Source organism: Sceloporus occidentalis, unplaced genomic scaffold, assembly GCF_023333645.1.
Source record: "Sceloporus occidentalis isolate IW3139 unplaced genomic scaffold, rSceOcc1.0.p SCAF_6, whole genome shotgun sequence".
Lineage (NCBI taxonomy): Eukaryota > Metazoa > Chordata > Lepidosauria > Squamata > Phrynosomatidae > Sceloporus > Sceloporus occidentalis.
Window position 1 is genome coordinate 136,992,079 of NW_028316986.1, and position 16,256 is coordinate 137,008,334.

The 16,256-nt window shown below is 40.7% G+C and overlaps 1 protein-coding gene across 4 annotated transcripts in view; it reads left to right on the forward strand.

Annotated features, from left to right (window-relative positions):
• Positions 1 to 226: 226 nt before the first annotated feature.
• FBXO25 (F-box protein 25) overlaps positions 227 to 16,256 on the forward strand; it is a 34,608-nt gene continuing 18,578 nt past the window's right edge. The window contains exons 1-5 of one of the 4 annotated variants that reach the window (XM_089531062.1): positions 227 to 314; positions 5,995 to 6,137; positions 13,042 to 13,139; positions 14,683 to 14,732; positions 15,507 to 15,599. In XM_089531062.1, the coding sequence (XP_089387188.1) occupies positions 6,001 to 6,137; positions 13,042 to 13,139; positions 14,683 to 14,732; positions 15,507 to 15,599 (378 nt within the window). In that variant the 5' untranslated portion in view covers positions 227 to 314; positions 5,995 to 6,000. Of the gene's footprint in view, positions 315 to 4,243; positions 4,531 to 5,994; positions 6,138 to 13,041; positions 13,140 to 14,682; positions 14,733 to 15,506; positions 15,600 to 16,256 lie in introns of those variants that run through there. The other 3 variants (XM_089531060.1, XM_089531059.1, XM_089531061.1) reach the window with 3 other exon arrangements.

Consider the following 16,256-nt stretch of genomic DNA (forward strand, 5'->3'; position numbering starts at 1 on the left):
CTGCTCCCCACCAAAACATTGACACGTGTTCAGGTTCCTCCCCGTCACATGAGGCGGGAGCGTCACAATGCCCTGAGCAGCCAATGAGGAGGCCGAATGCCGGGTGGCAACAAGCGCCCTGCGCCGGAGCCAATCAGAAGAAGGCGGAGGGGCGGGGCGGGGCGGGGGCAATTTGGAAGTTTCCCTCTGGCTGCTTCCGTCAATAACAACAACGCCTTGGAGACTAGGGTCAGGCTAGAGGACCTTAGGGACAGAAGAAGGCAGGGAGGAGGAAGTCCTTCCCTGGACGGGGCTGGCAGAGGCCTCCCTTCGAGGTAAGACTAGATAGAGGGCAGGGAGCCCAAGGGGGCTGGGGGCATTAGAGCCTCTTTGCAGAAGGTGGAGGAGGGGAGTCTCTGCAAGGCAGGGTTTGGCCCTTTAGCATTGCTGCCAATGGCTTGCAAGGGCCCTCTCCACTGAGCTGAGAGCCACCCAGGGAAAGGGCAGGCTGTAAAAAGAGCCCTTTGGCAAGAAAGAGCCCCCCCCCCATTTCCTATAATAGGGGGGATAGATATAGATATGTGTATGTATATAGGACTCTCTCTCTCTCTCTCTCTCTCTATATATATATATATATATATATATACATACATACACACACACACATAGAGGAATATATATATGGAGAGAGAGGAATATATATATATATATATATATATATAGGAAAGGATGGAAAGCTCTTTGGCTATTATAAATGTGTGTGAGAGTATATATGTATATGTTGTTGTTGTTGTTGTTGTTGTTGTTGTGTGCTTTCAGTCATTTTCATGTAAATGTTAAAATCATTCCTTTTTTTCTCAAGGAAAGGGCCTGTGTTGCAATCTCAAGGAAGAGCCTTTTCCCCATTTCCTTAACACACACACATGTATATAATGTCTGTGTGAATCTGTGTGCCTGTGTGTATGTTGTTGTTGTTGTTGTGTGCCTTGAGTCATTTACATGTAAATGTACAAACAAAATCCCTTTTTCTCAAGTAAAAGGCCTGTGTTGCATTCTCAAGAAAGAGCCTCTTCTCTGTTTCCTTAATGGCTGTATATATATATGTGTGTGTGTGTGTGTTTGTGTGTGAATGTACATGTGTGTATAAAGATATGTGTTTGTTGTTGTGTGCCTTTGAGTCATTTTTGACTTACGATGGCCCTATCTTGGGGTTTTCTTTCTTGTCAAGATTTGTCCAGGGGAGGTTTTTTGCCATGGCCTTCCTCTGAGGCTGAGAGAGTGTGACTAGCCCAATAAATATCACCCAGTGGGTTTCATGGCCAAGACAGGATTCAAATCCTGGTCTCCAGAGCCAAAGTCCACACACACACACACACACACACAGGGAATGAGAGAGCTGTTGTTGTTGTTGTTGTTGCTATGTGCCATCAAGGAGTCCAGCCCTATCCCAGGGTTTTCTTTCTTGCCAAGCTTCTTTGGAGGGTGGGGTGGGTTGCCTTTGTTTTATGCTGCCTTTCTCCAAAAAGGGACCCAAGGCGTGTCACAAGATTAAAAACACTTTAAAAACTTTACAGGTTTTTAAAATTTAAAGAAAAATGCAATTAAAATCTACCTCTGAGGCTGAGAGTGTGTGACTAGTCACACAAGGCCACCCAGTGTGCTCTTTTACGCTTGAGCGGGGATTTGGAGTACCATCTTCCAAAGCGTAGGCCAATATTTTGCTACTCTGTATTTTTTTCCTTCTCTATGTATTTTGTGAACTAAAATTTAAGATTGCAGTTATACTTAGGTTAACAAGGTAGAGGTGTTCTTGGTCAGGATGCCTGTATTTGGAACCAGAGGTAGAAATAACATGGAAAGAATAGGGCTAGTTTCCTATGGTTCAAAACACACTGCAGAAATAATCCAGTTTGAGACTGCTTTAACTGCTCTGGCTCAGTGCTAGGCAATCCTGGGAACTGTAGCTTATTGTGGCACCAAAGCTCTCTGACACAGAAGGCTAAACGTCCCACAAAACTTCACTTCCTAGAATTAGGGACCACTGGACAGGGCAGTTAAAGTGGTCTCAGACTGGATTATTTCTGCAGTGTGATTTGGACCCCAGTCAACTTAGGTGTCCCTGTACTCGCCTGGTAGGTGAAGATGAGAGTAGTGTGGATGTGCCATTGAAAAGGTAAAACGTATAATCAGTATTAAGGCCCCTTTCATTGTGTTCTCCTCATTGGTATCTTAGACAGTGAGCTCCTTGTAATTTGCTTATGTATATGTTGACCCTCCATATCCACTGATTTTTTCCTCCATGGATTCAAGCATCCACAGTTTGAAAATCATTTCAAAAATATATAAACTCCAAAAAAACAAGCCTTCATTTTGCCATTTTATATAAGGGACACCATTTTACTATGCCATTGTATATAATGGGGCTTGAACATCCACAGATTTGAGTATCCACGGAGGGTCCTGGAACCAAACCTCAGCAGATACCAAGAGCCGACCGTATTATGAATCTCTGTAAAGTGCCATTTGTGGTGTAGTACTGCTTAACTTCCTGTTCCTTGAACCTAAGTATGTTTAACTACTTGCCAAGTGCCATATATGGTGAGGTTACTGTCATGGTTGGAATATTGGACTAGGGGGTGACCTGGGTCCAAATTCCCACTTGGGCAGTATGTACAATGTTTGACTTTAGGCCAATCATACTGTCTGAGCTTTGCCTTCTTGGCAAGGTCAGCTGCTGTGCTCTAAACTTACATAATCTTATCTACCTGTAAAATGCCAAATATGGCAGTGTTTCTGTATACTAAAACATTGATCTCATGGTCGGAGCCACTCTGTGCCACCTTGATGTCGTTACTAGAAAGGATGTTCTATACATGTAATGAATAATGCCTTGTTTACATGGCTAGGTAATAAAACATAAATGTCTGCGCAAACAGCAGGGTTCATTTAAAGAAGAGGTATATAAAAGCCCAGTACAAGAACATAGCCACAAGTGGCATTGAACACCCGTCCTTAAAGGTGAGTGATATAGCAGATAAACCAGGTTACAGACGCAGAGAGGGGGCTGAAGAAGAAAAATGATCAGTCATATTGTAGACCAAAAGTAGGAGATTGTTTGTCTGTCTTCCATTCGCCTCTTGCTTTGGAGAATGCATCCTGAAGTAAGAGACTAGGGTTATTAGTTAATTTCCTTTTATCAATGAAATATCATTTCACTTTACAGTACTTCCACTATCTTTTAAAGACAAGCAAAATAGATCGGAGTTTAACCATATACTACACTTGTCATTTTAGGCCCTATATTTTTACAGGCTTCACTTGGGTTTTGTCGTTCTTCTGAAAATGTAATAAGCATACTCTGCCACTTTGTAGTACAAAGGTGCCAGTCCAGAATGGGCCTACAGAGGCTGGGATCTTTGACACTTCAAGTGTGTAGTGGCAATGTGTTAAGTAGTACATGGTGGGAGTAGGAAAGGGCAGGATGAACATTGATAGTACTACTGCAACTAACAACAGCAACAATAACTTTTTCTCCTTGGTGTAATGAAGAAAGAAAATCGATGTAGTAGCACCATACTTGCAAGTGGGGGGAACAGATGCCCTTGTAACGTTAAAGTGTTTGCGTGTGTGATCTATCTGTGTAAAAGGATCCTAAGATAAGCAACCTTGTGAGAACTGATGTAGACTAAGTATAAATATTTTCAGGCTTGGGAAGTGGGAAATCAATATAGGTAATGTTAGTTTTTTTAAGTAGGGTTGTGTTCCAGGAATTTTGTGTTTTAATTTTGTATAAGGTGAGGTTTTGGGGGGATTGGGGTGGAGAGTAAATTAGAATAGTTGGTTTTACATATTTAGTATTCTGTTAGGTGTTTTATGTTATGTGTGTAATGGAGTTATTCTTTTATTTGGTAATGTATGTTTTATATTTTAAAAGTTAATACATTTAATTTTTGAAAGATAAGCAACTTTAAAGTTGCTAATTGATTTGTTTGGGTTATTAAGTATGTGCAAATAAAATATTTCTCTAACATTCATAATAGATCAAGGATACAAATGCAATGGTTGTATGATGCTGAGTGACAGGAAATTCAAGTCTGAAAATTGAAGTATTCCTTCATTTAGCTTCATAGTTAAACTGTGGAAATTGCTCATGAGAGATGTCATGGTCACCAACTTAGATGCCGTTGAAAGTGATGGTGAGGAAGATCAGGTTGTCAGTGGCTAGTGCTTACAATAGCAATTATGCTGTCTTTGGTATAAGAGATTGCTTGCCACCGAATACCAGAAATGGAATACCTGAAGTTAGGGCAGCAGTTTTCAACATTTGGTCTTCCATGTATTTAGACTTTACCCTCCAGGGACCCTAGCCAACATGGCCAGTGGTAAGAAGTTCTCTAGATGTCCAAAACATTTGGAGGGTCAAAGGCTGAGAACTCCTGTCCTAAGGGCAATAGAGGAAGAGGGTTATTGCTCGCACATCCTTCAGGTAGGCTTCCTTTAAGCATCTGGCTGCTCACTGGGAAGACACAGGACGACTCAGGACCAGACAGGGTATTGATCTAATCAGTTCTTCTTGATATTACCTTTAAGTTTTGACTTATTACAGGTGGGTTTTGTTTGCACACTGTGGAATTTCAGTTTAATTATACTTACTTTAGTATGTTCCTAATTTGTGATCCCTTCTTTTATCACATGTGAAGGAATCTTTACTGTTAAAATAATAGATTCTTAACCTCTGATGATTTATGGTAATTGTTGTAAACTGTTCTTGTGCTCTTGTGTCTTCTTTGAGAAGCAGTAAAAATTCCAAAAGACTACTTGTGGTATGCTAATTCACACCTCTCTATGTGTTATTACATGAAATATCAAGAATGCCATTGTTGTTGCTTTGATAAATGGAGCGAGCTGTTATGGTAGCAATCATTAGAATTGGGAAGATATGTCTTGGCCTCCAAAGTGCTTTGACAAATCTCTTTGACATATAAACAGAGGTTAGGAATATAGGCATGAGTTACGATCCTGAAAGGAAAATAAGGAGATAAAGGAGACATTTTAGAGTAATAGACACAGAGTGCCAACATGGTTTAGTGATTTGAATGGTGTATGACCAGGTTCAAATCCCTGCTTAGCTACAGAAAACACCTAGGTGACTTGAACATGTCACTCACTCAGCCTTAAAGGAAGGAAATGGCGAAGCTTGAAATAAATCTGGAAAATTCCATGAAAGGGCCACCATAAATCGGAGTCGACAACATGATAACTGCCACTTCTTCCTTCTGAGCACTGTGAAAGAAATCAGAATCCCCATTTCTCTTATAGGCAGGCCTTGAAAAGATAGAATAATTTTTCATTTTGCTCCTCAGTAAACACTTTGACTGCAGTATAAGGAAATTATTATGAATGATGTGTTAGAGACACATTAATCTAGATTAAACTGTTTTGGGGTTGCAGCCTGTGTGTTTGCAGTATAGCCTGTGCTTTAGAGCTAGTAATGGAAAGGTGTGCTGTCCTATAAAATGCAGAAGGCATGCTTTTCTTTCACTGTGTCTCACATCTTCATGTAAATGACGTTTCAGTTATCCAGTAGCCACTGATCATTTTTATCTTTGTGACCATACCTTGTCATAGATCCAAAGCACACTGCAGAAATAGTCCAATTTGAGACCACTTTAGCTATACTGGCTTGGTGCTATGGAATCCTGGGTTTATTGTGGCACCAGAGCTCTCTGACAGAAGGCTAAATGTCTTGCAAAACTACAGTTCCCAGAATTCCCTAGTATTGAGCCTGAGTAGTTATAGCTGTGTCAAACTGGATTATTTCCGCAGTGTGTTTTGGACACACTGCGTGTGTTTTCCTTCCTTGCAATAAAAGTTCTTGGAGTGATAGATGTTAAAGATTTTTATTTATTCCCAGTGATTGGGCGGCATATAAATAAATCCTATTATTATTATTATTATTTATACTGCCATGATGGTAAAATTGATAAAACTGCATTGATCATTTCTTGCCTTAAGGAAACCATGCCTTTTTTGGGCCAGGACTGGCGGTCTCCAGGGTGGAGGTGGATTAAAACAGAAGATGGTTGGAAGCGATGTGAGCCTTGCGGCTCAGAACTTGAGGAGGAGAACAATCGGCTTAACGACATCAGTCATGCTGTGTAAGTGTTTCTTAGGAGGTAATGGGAAAGGAAAGGCTTCCCCCCCTCCCGTAACCTGAATAACGATACACATTTTCCTAATTTTATTTATGTTTACTTGTCATAGGTTATATATTAGTACACACAAGAAATTGTCTCCTTGGTGGTCCCCATCGTGACTAGAACAATCCTCTGAATCCATGTGATGAATGGTTGCCAGCGGTAAAGTTAGATCAGTAGATATTGGGGCCAACAAAAAACTGAAGTAAACAACAATATGGTGCCCCCATCAGTGTTCTGTGTACAAAAACTGAGGGGTTGCCAGTTGAACCTTTACTCGAATGTTGTTGTTGGTATACAACAACACATACAGTTCTGTCCTCAAGAAGGACGACACTGTCTCTTTCTGCCTTATGATAGGACCTGCATTTCCTGATGTCCTACACGGCCTAGGTTTAATGTAATAGGCTCTTAGATTACAAAACTCCCACCAGGTGTTAATGCAAAAAGAATTCATTTTGACAACTCCAAGTTGTAGGGAGGGGAAAATCCAGAAAGATGTATTTTAAATAGGATATTGGTCTTAAAAATTCAACGTATCTAAAAGAACTTTTGATGAGCTAGTAAACAAAGACTGTTGCTTTGTGAATTTAAGAGCATTGGCAAAGTAACTCTGCTGGAGTTAAACATTTGCAGACATTAGCCAGCTGCATAGCATATAGTTACTACTTTATAACCAATTACCTAGATTTTTACCTCATTGGACTGATGAGATTATAGTAACAGTGTAGTAAAGATTGAAAAACATCTTGTGTCTCGGCAATAGAAATTAAGTATTGACGTGTGATGGTGCAGGTAACATATATTTTGTTGAGAAGAAACATCAGTTTTGTATAACATGGTAGCTGAAAGCTACTTTTGATTACCTAAAATAATAACATGGTGGCCAGGAGTAATATAACCATCTAATTAACTGATACAGGGTTGCCATGGGGACTCCACTGTGTTGAATATGAGATGGGCTATTAGACCCATGTCAGTGAAATTAGGTTATTGCTGTAAAAAGCTTGAAATTGCTGGCTTTGAGGGACTCGGTATTTGAACTTCACACAAAGACATAAAGGATGCATTAGTTTAAAAATCAAAGCACCTTTTCTCCCAACAACTGTTAAAAATATACCACTAGATACTCACATGAAGGAAGGAAAAAGAACCAAGAACTTTCTCTATTAAGAAGACTATTGTAGTGAGTTGGGCCTCTGCTGCCAGGCACATGAGTTTTCCAGTCTATATTAGCATCATGACCAAATGTTCACAGGTGTGCAGTATAAAGGAGGAGTCTGTAGTATGATTTGTAGTATGATGCTTCTTGCATTAGTTTGGCTGTTTGAGGCTAGGAAAAGATAGGAAATCTGAAAACAGGCTAGAAGTGTGAATTTTCCTCTGTTGTCAACTTGCCTGTACATGTCTCATAGTTATGAAGAGGGAGATAGGTCATGCATGTGCATTTTGATTTTCTTGGTTTGCTTACCACTATATAATCCCTGGGAATCCATCTTCCATTGGCCTTGAGATGGGTGCACTCTAACCCAGGTGCCCCATATAGCCACTCATAAGAGCATTTCTCTAGAGATGAAGAATGTTGGACAGATATAATCTGAGTAGAAAATCAGTTCATTTGAGATGTGCTGAAGAAGAGTGCTGACGGTCTTTTGGACAGCCAAAAGGACAACAAATGGGTCCTAGAGCAGATCAAGCCAGAAACCTCCCTGGAAGCCAAGATGACCAAACTGAGGCTGTCGTACTTTGGACACATCATGAGAAGGAAGGACTCATTGAAAAAGACAATAATGCTGGGAAAGGTGGAGGGAAGTAGGAAGAGAGGAATGCCACATGCCAGATGGATGGACTCTATTAAGGAGGTTACGAGTATGGGTTTGCAGGAATTAAGCAGAGCAGTGGAGGACAGAGGGTCTTGGGGATGTCTCATCCATAGGGTTGCCATGAGTCGAGATTGACTCGAGGGCACTTAAGAACAAAAGAATTTATTTGGGGGCCGAGTTCTATCATTGGCTTTACTGTGCATCATCTGCTGCTGTAAAGCTGGCAGTAGTTCGAACATTGGATTATGATTCTGGAGACCAAGGTTTGGGTTTCCATTCAGCCATGAAAACCCACTGGGTGACCTTGGGCAAGTGATACACTCTGTCTCAGAGACAGACAAAGGAAAAGCCCCTCTGAACAAATCTTGCCAAGAAACCCCCATGATAAGTTTGCGTTAGGATTAGCATAGGTTGGAACTAACTTGAAGGCACACAGCAGCAACGACAACATTTATCCTATATCAGTAATGTGAGTCCATATTTAACACTGAAATAACTCATGGTGAGGTCTGAGAATATACCCAGTTCTGGAACAGAACAACTTTTATACTCTATAGGAGGTCTGCACAACAAACGACCCAGAGGCCTGCGTGCAGCCCTTAAACGATTTTGGGCAACCCATGAGAATGTGGAATGACTTCAAGACTCCTCTTCTGCTCAGCGTCCTCCTGAGGAGAGGGCTATTTGTGTGGGAGAAGGAGGACAGGTGACCGCTTGCCCCTCAAGACTCCTCCGCTGCCCGGCTTTCTCCCAAGGAGAAGGCCAAGTGACAGAGAAGGAGGATGGACAAACACTTGCCCTGCAAGCAGTAGTGTCACTAGGGGCCAGAACCCCAATGCACTGGGTGACACCTTGGAGAGGAGTGACACCCAGCCGCTGCCACCACCCCTCACTCCAGCCACTAGTGGAGTGCTCTTGCTACCAAACAGCTTCATCCAGGATTTGTCAGGATTCTGGCCAGGCGGGAAAGGAAAGTGCCATTGGTGGCAACAGCAGGGAGATAACAACCCTCCCCTTTCTGCTTCCACCATTTTCCATTCCCACTGGTTTCTGATTCTCTGCTGCCTTAGGCTCTCCTCACCCCAGCCCAGAGAGTCCAAGGCAGCAGCGGTGGAGGAAGAAAAGCACATGGTGCCTGTTGCAGCCCATGATGGGGTAGAGGAAGAGATACTGCCAGGGGAGTACCTCCTTTTCCTTACCGAGTTTCTTCAGCACACACATGCACGCACACACTCTCCCTCTCGGCAAGTCTGACAGAGAAGCTACTTGTGCCTTTCCCCTCAGACCCGTAACAGCAAACCTTAAGAAAGGGAAACACCAATAACAGAAAACAAGCAGAGAAATGAAATCTCACATTTGTGTACTCAGTATTTTTATCTGTTTTATACTTTTTATGTACTATGAGTAATTTCTTGGTTATTGTATAATCAAGCATGCCAGAAGATAGATTCTGTGAGCCAAAGGCTTTCATGTTTCCCTTACAATTAGTTTCTAAGGTGGGAAGGGTCTTTAAGCAGGCAGTTCTGAGAATGAAAAACATGAGGGAAGCTGGCTGGGTGTGTATCTAATATGTGTACCACCAAGTCAATAGTAAAAATGTTTTTGCCAGAATTAGGCCAATAGGTTGACAGATTTGGTAGCTGGCAGGTGCATATAGAATTACTGATTTGTCACTTAAAAGGCCAGTGTGTAAAGGCAGGACTCCTCCTCAGCTGAAAGGAATGCTGCCTAAACCAGAAATGACTGTCTGATGATTCTATTAGGTAATTTTAAAACTTATTAAGAATCTTTCTACCCAGTGTTGGAATTCCAGTGCTGCAGGAGGTTCAATAGGTTACAAAGGGGGAATATAGATGGTAAAGGAAGGCTGATTTCTTTAGTTCACAACAATAACAGAGCACAGGGAGTACATGGAGTTGGTCCTTTACAGTATTTTGCAATTTCCCTTTCTGAGTAGCAGGATCTGGGCTAAAATCTTTCTGGTGCACTGTAGAAGGAAGGTAGTGGCAACCCCCCTCTGAACAAATCTTGCCAAGAAAACCCCATGATAGGTTTGCCTTAGGGTTGCCATAAATCAGAAATGGCTTGAAGGCACACAACAACAACTAGGTGGATGCACAGTTGTGAATAGGTTTGGGCTGGGTGGGGCCTCACTTTTATTTTGGTTGCACCTGTTTTGGCTCCAGAAGACAATGTTACTCAACTTGCACATGATGTTGATTTATAATACAGACATCTGTTCAATAACTGTAGTATAAAAACTTTTATCTTCCTTCTGGCTATTAGCTTCTGTTATTTTAGTGGAAAATTGCCAGATTCTCACTTATATACATAAAAGAATGTAAAAAAAAAAAAAAAAGGTACCCTATCATGTTCCATGCAAGTTAAGAAATGTTAGGCATAGGCGCTTCCTCTGTAGTAGATCTTACATGTAGATCCAGTTCTCTGTGCATTTGGTTCTCAGACTTAGGGCCAAATACAGTTTTCCATTTTGCAGAAGCTGTTTCTCTTGGCTGCTTATAGGACTAAATGAAAAGAGATATGCCCCATTGCTGAAAATGGGCATGGACCCATCTATGGACTCTTTGGGAAACTGTGCTCTGAGAAACTCTGTACAGGGCTCTGTAACTGTGTTGAGTTGAATGTAGTTACTGAACTCCTTTGACTGGAAACATTTGGAAGGAGTACTTAAGGACATGCATTCATTCCCATCCCCATTTGAGCTGTGCATATGAGCAGTCAAACTTCTATATAAGGCTAGGGGGTCCATATAAAATAGGTATTAGAAGGATTTGTTTTTGATATTAAGTTTAGATTTCTAGAGGACCGATCACTCTACCAGAGCTCTCTTTTTATTTTAATTTTTAAGGATTTGAAATCCTTTCAGAATCAGTGAATCCCTACTATTAAGTGTTTTGTTGATATTTAAAATCCACTGTTAAATTGATGACTAACCAACTTGGTAAATAACTGCTGTTTTAATCCTAAATACGTGGACACAAACGCTCCCCAACTCTTCTTTTTTCTTGTCTTGGTGATTTACAACGTCTGGGTTAGATTGTAGATGCTTTGTAAACCTGCATTGACAGTGATAAATACCTTCATTTGACAAACTCAGCTGTTTTATTAAAAGTGAACACTAGCAATTGGGGGAAATGCTTGTACTGTATACAATGTTCTTGTCAGGGAATAAAGATGGGAAGATATTTAATTTTTATTGTAAATGTTGTACTGTAAAGCTTCAGCAGTTCTCCTCATCTATGTGAGGTGATCTGCTTTGTGCAAAGAAGACCATCTTAAGTTATCAGAATTCTGGGAAGGCGATTGCTTTGTCTTGATATCACATCTGGTTCTGTGAAAAAAAAATGAGGGTTTTTTAGACACCAATGTTAAAATTTAGGTATATCTGAAGACCTTCTGGTACCTTTTTGCACCAAACTACTCTTTCCACAGAGCTTAAGCAACCTGGAATAATAGTGAAGTAGACAAAACCTTATCATGATAAGATACTACAGTGAGCCATAAGTGCACAGTATTATCAAATTGCCATAATTTTTCATAGGACTGAACATACGCAGTTGCTTTGTGCACAAAAATTGGGTATTTTTGCCAGCCAGGTTCTTGTCTATTTTTGGAGGTTGCAAAGAGCAGACACCAGTTTGGGAGTGACTGCAAATTTTAAAAGCTATACTGTCCATGTGTAAGTTTTTAGTATGTTTATTTTTATCTGACTTTGTTGTAAGTTGTCTTCAGTGCCACTTCTGGCACTAAGACAGTACATCAATTTATTTTTTAAATACACGGTTACTACTTAGACTGGATCAGTTTTAAAATCTGTAGACGTTTTCAGAATATGTGTATTTTAATATTTAGTGTTCACACTGCTTTCTGTGTTTCATATGTGCAAACATTAAGTGAAATTGTTTCATTGGTGCTTTGATTAATGGACCAGTTTTAAAGTTATATTTATGTGCGCACACATTTGTCACCTATTTGTTTTTAAGCCTGTTGAAGGCAACTCACAATACAACCTTGTATGTGTTTGTTGGGAAGTCAAATGCAGCACTCCAGAAATCTTAATGTCCATTGCCTACTTCAGGATAACTTAGTGAAAGACTTGCCAATGGCAGTAATCCAGAATGGAGGATAGGCAGGGTGATAATTTTGCAATCCCTGGTGGTTCCCTGGTTTTTAGTTTTCTCGGATTTAAATTTCTAAATAGATAACTGCTGTTTTGCCTCTGGCAGTTCTATTATGATCCATATTACACAGAGATGGGCAACTGTGGAAGGCTGGACATCATTAGTCCTCCATGAGACCTTGCAAGACAAAAGAATAAAAGAAAAGTATTGTCTCAAAATTCTTCTACAGAGGGATGGGGGACATTTCTCTGTGGTTTTTTTAGCCCTCTCTGGCCATTTTCAGACTAGAAGAGGCTTCTTTTAACAACAGGAACTGAACAAAAGTTACTTCCTGTTTGGAAGGGAAAAAAGCATCTTCCAGCCTTAAAATGACTTGTGGGGAACAAAGGTTTTAACAGCTGGTAGGCCACAAAAATAGCCCCGGGCTCATGGCTGCACTTTGCTCACACCTGTTCTAGCTCTCACCTTGGCAGGGGAGACACCATGATCACAAATGTGGTTTTCCCGGGGTGAGGCTCATCATTTTTGTGGAATGATCACTCATCCAGCTAATGGCGCTATGCTGGCAAAATCATTCTGGGAATTGTCTTATAAAGTAGTCCAGTTCTTTCTCAGGCCTGCTTATGTGATATACTCAAGCCAAAATGGCCAGAGTCACTCTGGGATGTTATATGTGTAAAGTGGACACTTTCACACACACACAAAGAATGAAAGCTTTATAATATGGAAGAGAAGGGGGTCTTACTTTTTTTCAAGGCTGCAGATGACTAACTAGCTAAAAACCTTTATGAGCTTTCCTGCCTATTTATGGATTTTAATATTCATGAATTGTTCAGTATGTCAAATGCATTTTGGGAACTAGCTTGTTTGCTGAAATGTATATATGTATTCTTCTTCCAGCATCTTGGATAATGATGAAGAAATATATAATGCTGACTGTGAATTTACAACCAAGAAAAGGAAGAAGGATCACTTTAGAAGCAATGCAAAATCTCAGTGTGAGACTTAATTTTAATTTTTACTTTAAGATCTAATAAAAAATAAGATTTTTTTTCGCTGTAAATAAAAACCTGTATTTCAGTGAAAGCTGTGCAAAAACATAATGCAAACAAAATGCTAGTGTATATAAGAAGTATAGAACACATAGGCATTCTGCTATTGCATGTGCAGTTACCAATATCTATGTAGAGAGAGGGATGGGTGGATGTTTTTTAGGCAGAATTGACAAAGGGAAAATCGAAATATAATGTGTTTTTATTTAAGGCATGTGTTCCTCCCATATACATATGGATGTTCATTTATTCTACCAACAGCTTACTTTAATAAAGCAACTTGTTACAAGCACATAGGCTGTAGGTTTATGAGATAGATTAAAAAGCTCATTTCAGACACTTCTAAATAATACCCAGGGTTTATAGTTACTTGCTTGAAAGTGTGCTTCCCCTGAAATCAATTATACTTCAGCCCACTTGCAACATAATTATTTGCATCAGGGAATGGCTTTAAATATTATTCTAGGGATTCATGCACACAACAGTGTCTGATCAGAATGTAAATCAACTTGTCAACCATGTTGATCCTACCTGCTCTCTGACAGATAGGAAGAAAGAACCCAAGTGCAGAATATTTGCAGACATAGGCCAGTTACAGACAGGCTCTTGAGGTGCCCCCATCACGTGCTAGGGGTTGGCCGGGGACCTAGCGTCCACACCAGCCTCACCCCTAGCACGTGACGGGGGCGAAATAATGGCGGCGCTCTATATACACAGGCGCCACCATTATTACGTTCTGGACGCATAGCGTCCGCACATCATGCGGCGCTTATGACATCGCAAGTGCGCCATTGGCGCCTCGCGGTGTCATAACCTCGCCGTGGGAAGAAGCGCCATTTTGGGGCTTCTTTTTTTTGCTCCGCGCGGGAGCCGCCGGTTTGGCTGCTGCGGCTCCCTCACAGAGCAACCAGCAGCGCCGGCAGACCACCACTTTTAGGCGGTCTGTAATGCGCCATAGTTCCCAATCCAGCTCATGAGATATACATAGTCTGCTGTCATACAGGGTGCTCCAACTAGATCAGCATGGTATAGTTTGGAGTTTTTAAGAATTCTCCTTTCCTTAAATATATTATGCAAACAAATGTTTCCTTGGCCCTGTTGACTTAAATTCAACATAGTTATCAATACCCTCTGTTTCTCCACATCCTCTCACCCACCTGCAGCCATGGAAGCTGCCCTCAAAGTGGCTACTGAGGGCTTCACAGACCACAGGCACTCAGGTGGATGTAACGGGGAGAGGAGACGCTCTCCTTATGCAGGATTCTGATTTTGTGCATGCAGACGTCCAGCACTGGGTAGATCCCTGTGTTATCAAAGTCTGTGTCAGTCTTTATCTGGAGGGAGAGAATGTCTCCGGAGGTCCTGCCTATAGGAATAGTTGTTTTATTCCAGTTCTTCACACATAATATCTGTCATCCTCTTGTAACTATGAGCATTGTATAATGGAACATTAAAAAGAAACTTGGTTTTGTTTGTGGTTTTTTTCCAGATTTCTATGGTGAGAAATGGATATATGTCCATAAAGAAAGTACCAAAGAAGTAAGTGCTACATACACTGAATATACTGTATGGTATTTAATTAATACCTTTAATTAAGAATCTGAGTCCCTGTTATGTGGTTTTATCTCTGGTACCTGATGGTGATCTTAATTTTTGCATCTGCATCGTATTATGCTAAGTTGGTACCTGAACTGGTTTCATTATGCTTTTATTGCAATGTTATTATATTAATGTTAAAATGTATTGCACAATGCCTAGAGAAATATATTTTATTATATGCTTAATAAACTAAATTACATAGGTATGCTATCAGAGGGGAGACAAGCTAACTAGTTTTTGGGGATGGGAGTTGGGTGAATATCGTATTTTTGTTTCTCTTTCCTTCACATTGATTAGAAGGAATAATTTAGATTCCAAAGTTTCAGTATCAGCTATCAGTCACCTGTAATTTTTTCATACCTTCTATATGCCAGTTTGATTAAGCAAAAGTACAACACAGTACATGTGCCTTCCTGTAAATAGATAAAGGGAATGTGTCCAAGCATGAGAGATGGGCCATTGGTGAATGAAAGGGAAGAATGAACCAAGGTTTTTTCTGTTCTTTAAGGAGCAATCTCATTTGTCTTCCTTTCATGCTGTCTCCCAGCTCTAGTGTAGTGTTGCTGGGTAGCTTAGTGAATGTGCAACAGGAGGAGACTGTAGATGGACCATTGTATGGGTGGTACATTCAAGACCATTGTTGTATGCATCCTTTAAAGAAGCTTTTTCTTTTTGTATGGATAGCTGACATACATTACCACTTTTCTTTTCCAGAGGCATGGCTATTGCACTTTAGGAGAAGCTTTCAATCGCTTAGACTTTTCAAGTGCAATTCAGGACATCAGAAGATTCAATTACGTGGTTAAAGTAAGATGTTTTTGTGCTGTGTTAGTTCCATGTTTGAATTTCACTGAACTGTAAAAAATAATCAGCTCATTGCATGTTGGTGACCTTCTGGAGAAAGTTTAGCTCAAACTGGGAGAAAGCAGTTGCCTCCATTTGTCTAATTAAAAATGAATGGTGAGTTCCATTGTAACAATGCTTAAGCCAGGGGTAGGCAACCTTTTTGAGCCGGGGCCGGGTTGCTGTCCCTCAGACAACTGGGGGGCCGAAGCCAAAAAATAAAAAATTAAATATATTTTTTAAAAAAAAATTAAATAAATAAATAAACCCGGACAAATGTAGGACAAAATTTTCAAATGGAGGGCACTTTAAAAAAAAAAAAAAGGAGGACACGCAAAAAAATTTGCTGATTTTTAATTTTTTTTAATATGAATGCATGTTTCTGAGGCTTCTATAGACAATTGCCCCACCTTGCCTGCCTCCTGCTGATAGGCCAAAGGCCCCACGCCCTCACGCGAGAGGCCAAAGGCTCCGGTGGCAATTGGCGGCAGGACCGGGCTGGGGCCGGTCCCAAGGCCTTGCCGGGCCTCATCCGGTCCATGGGCTGTAGGTTGTCTACCCCTGGCTTAAGCAGTCAGGAAATGTTTCTCCAACAGTAACCAGAGTATTGGCTTCACAGTG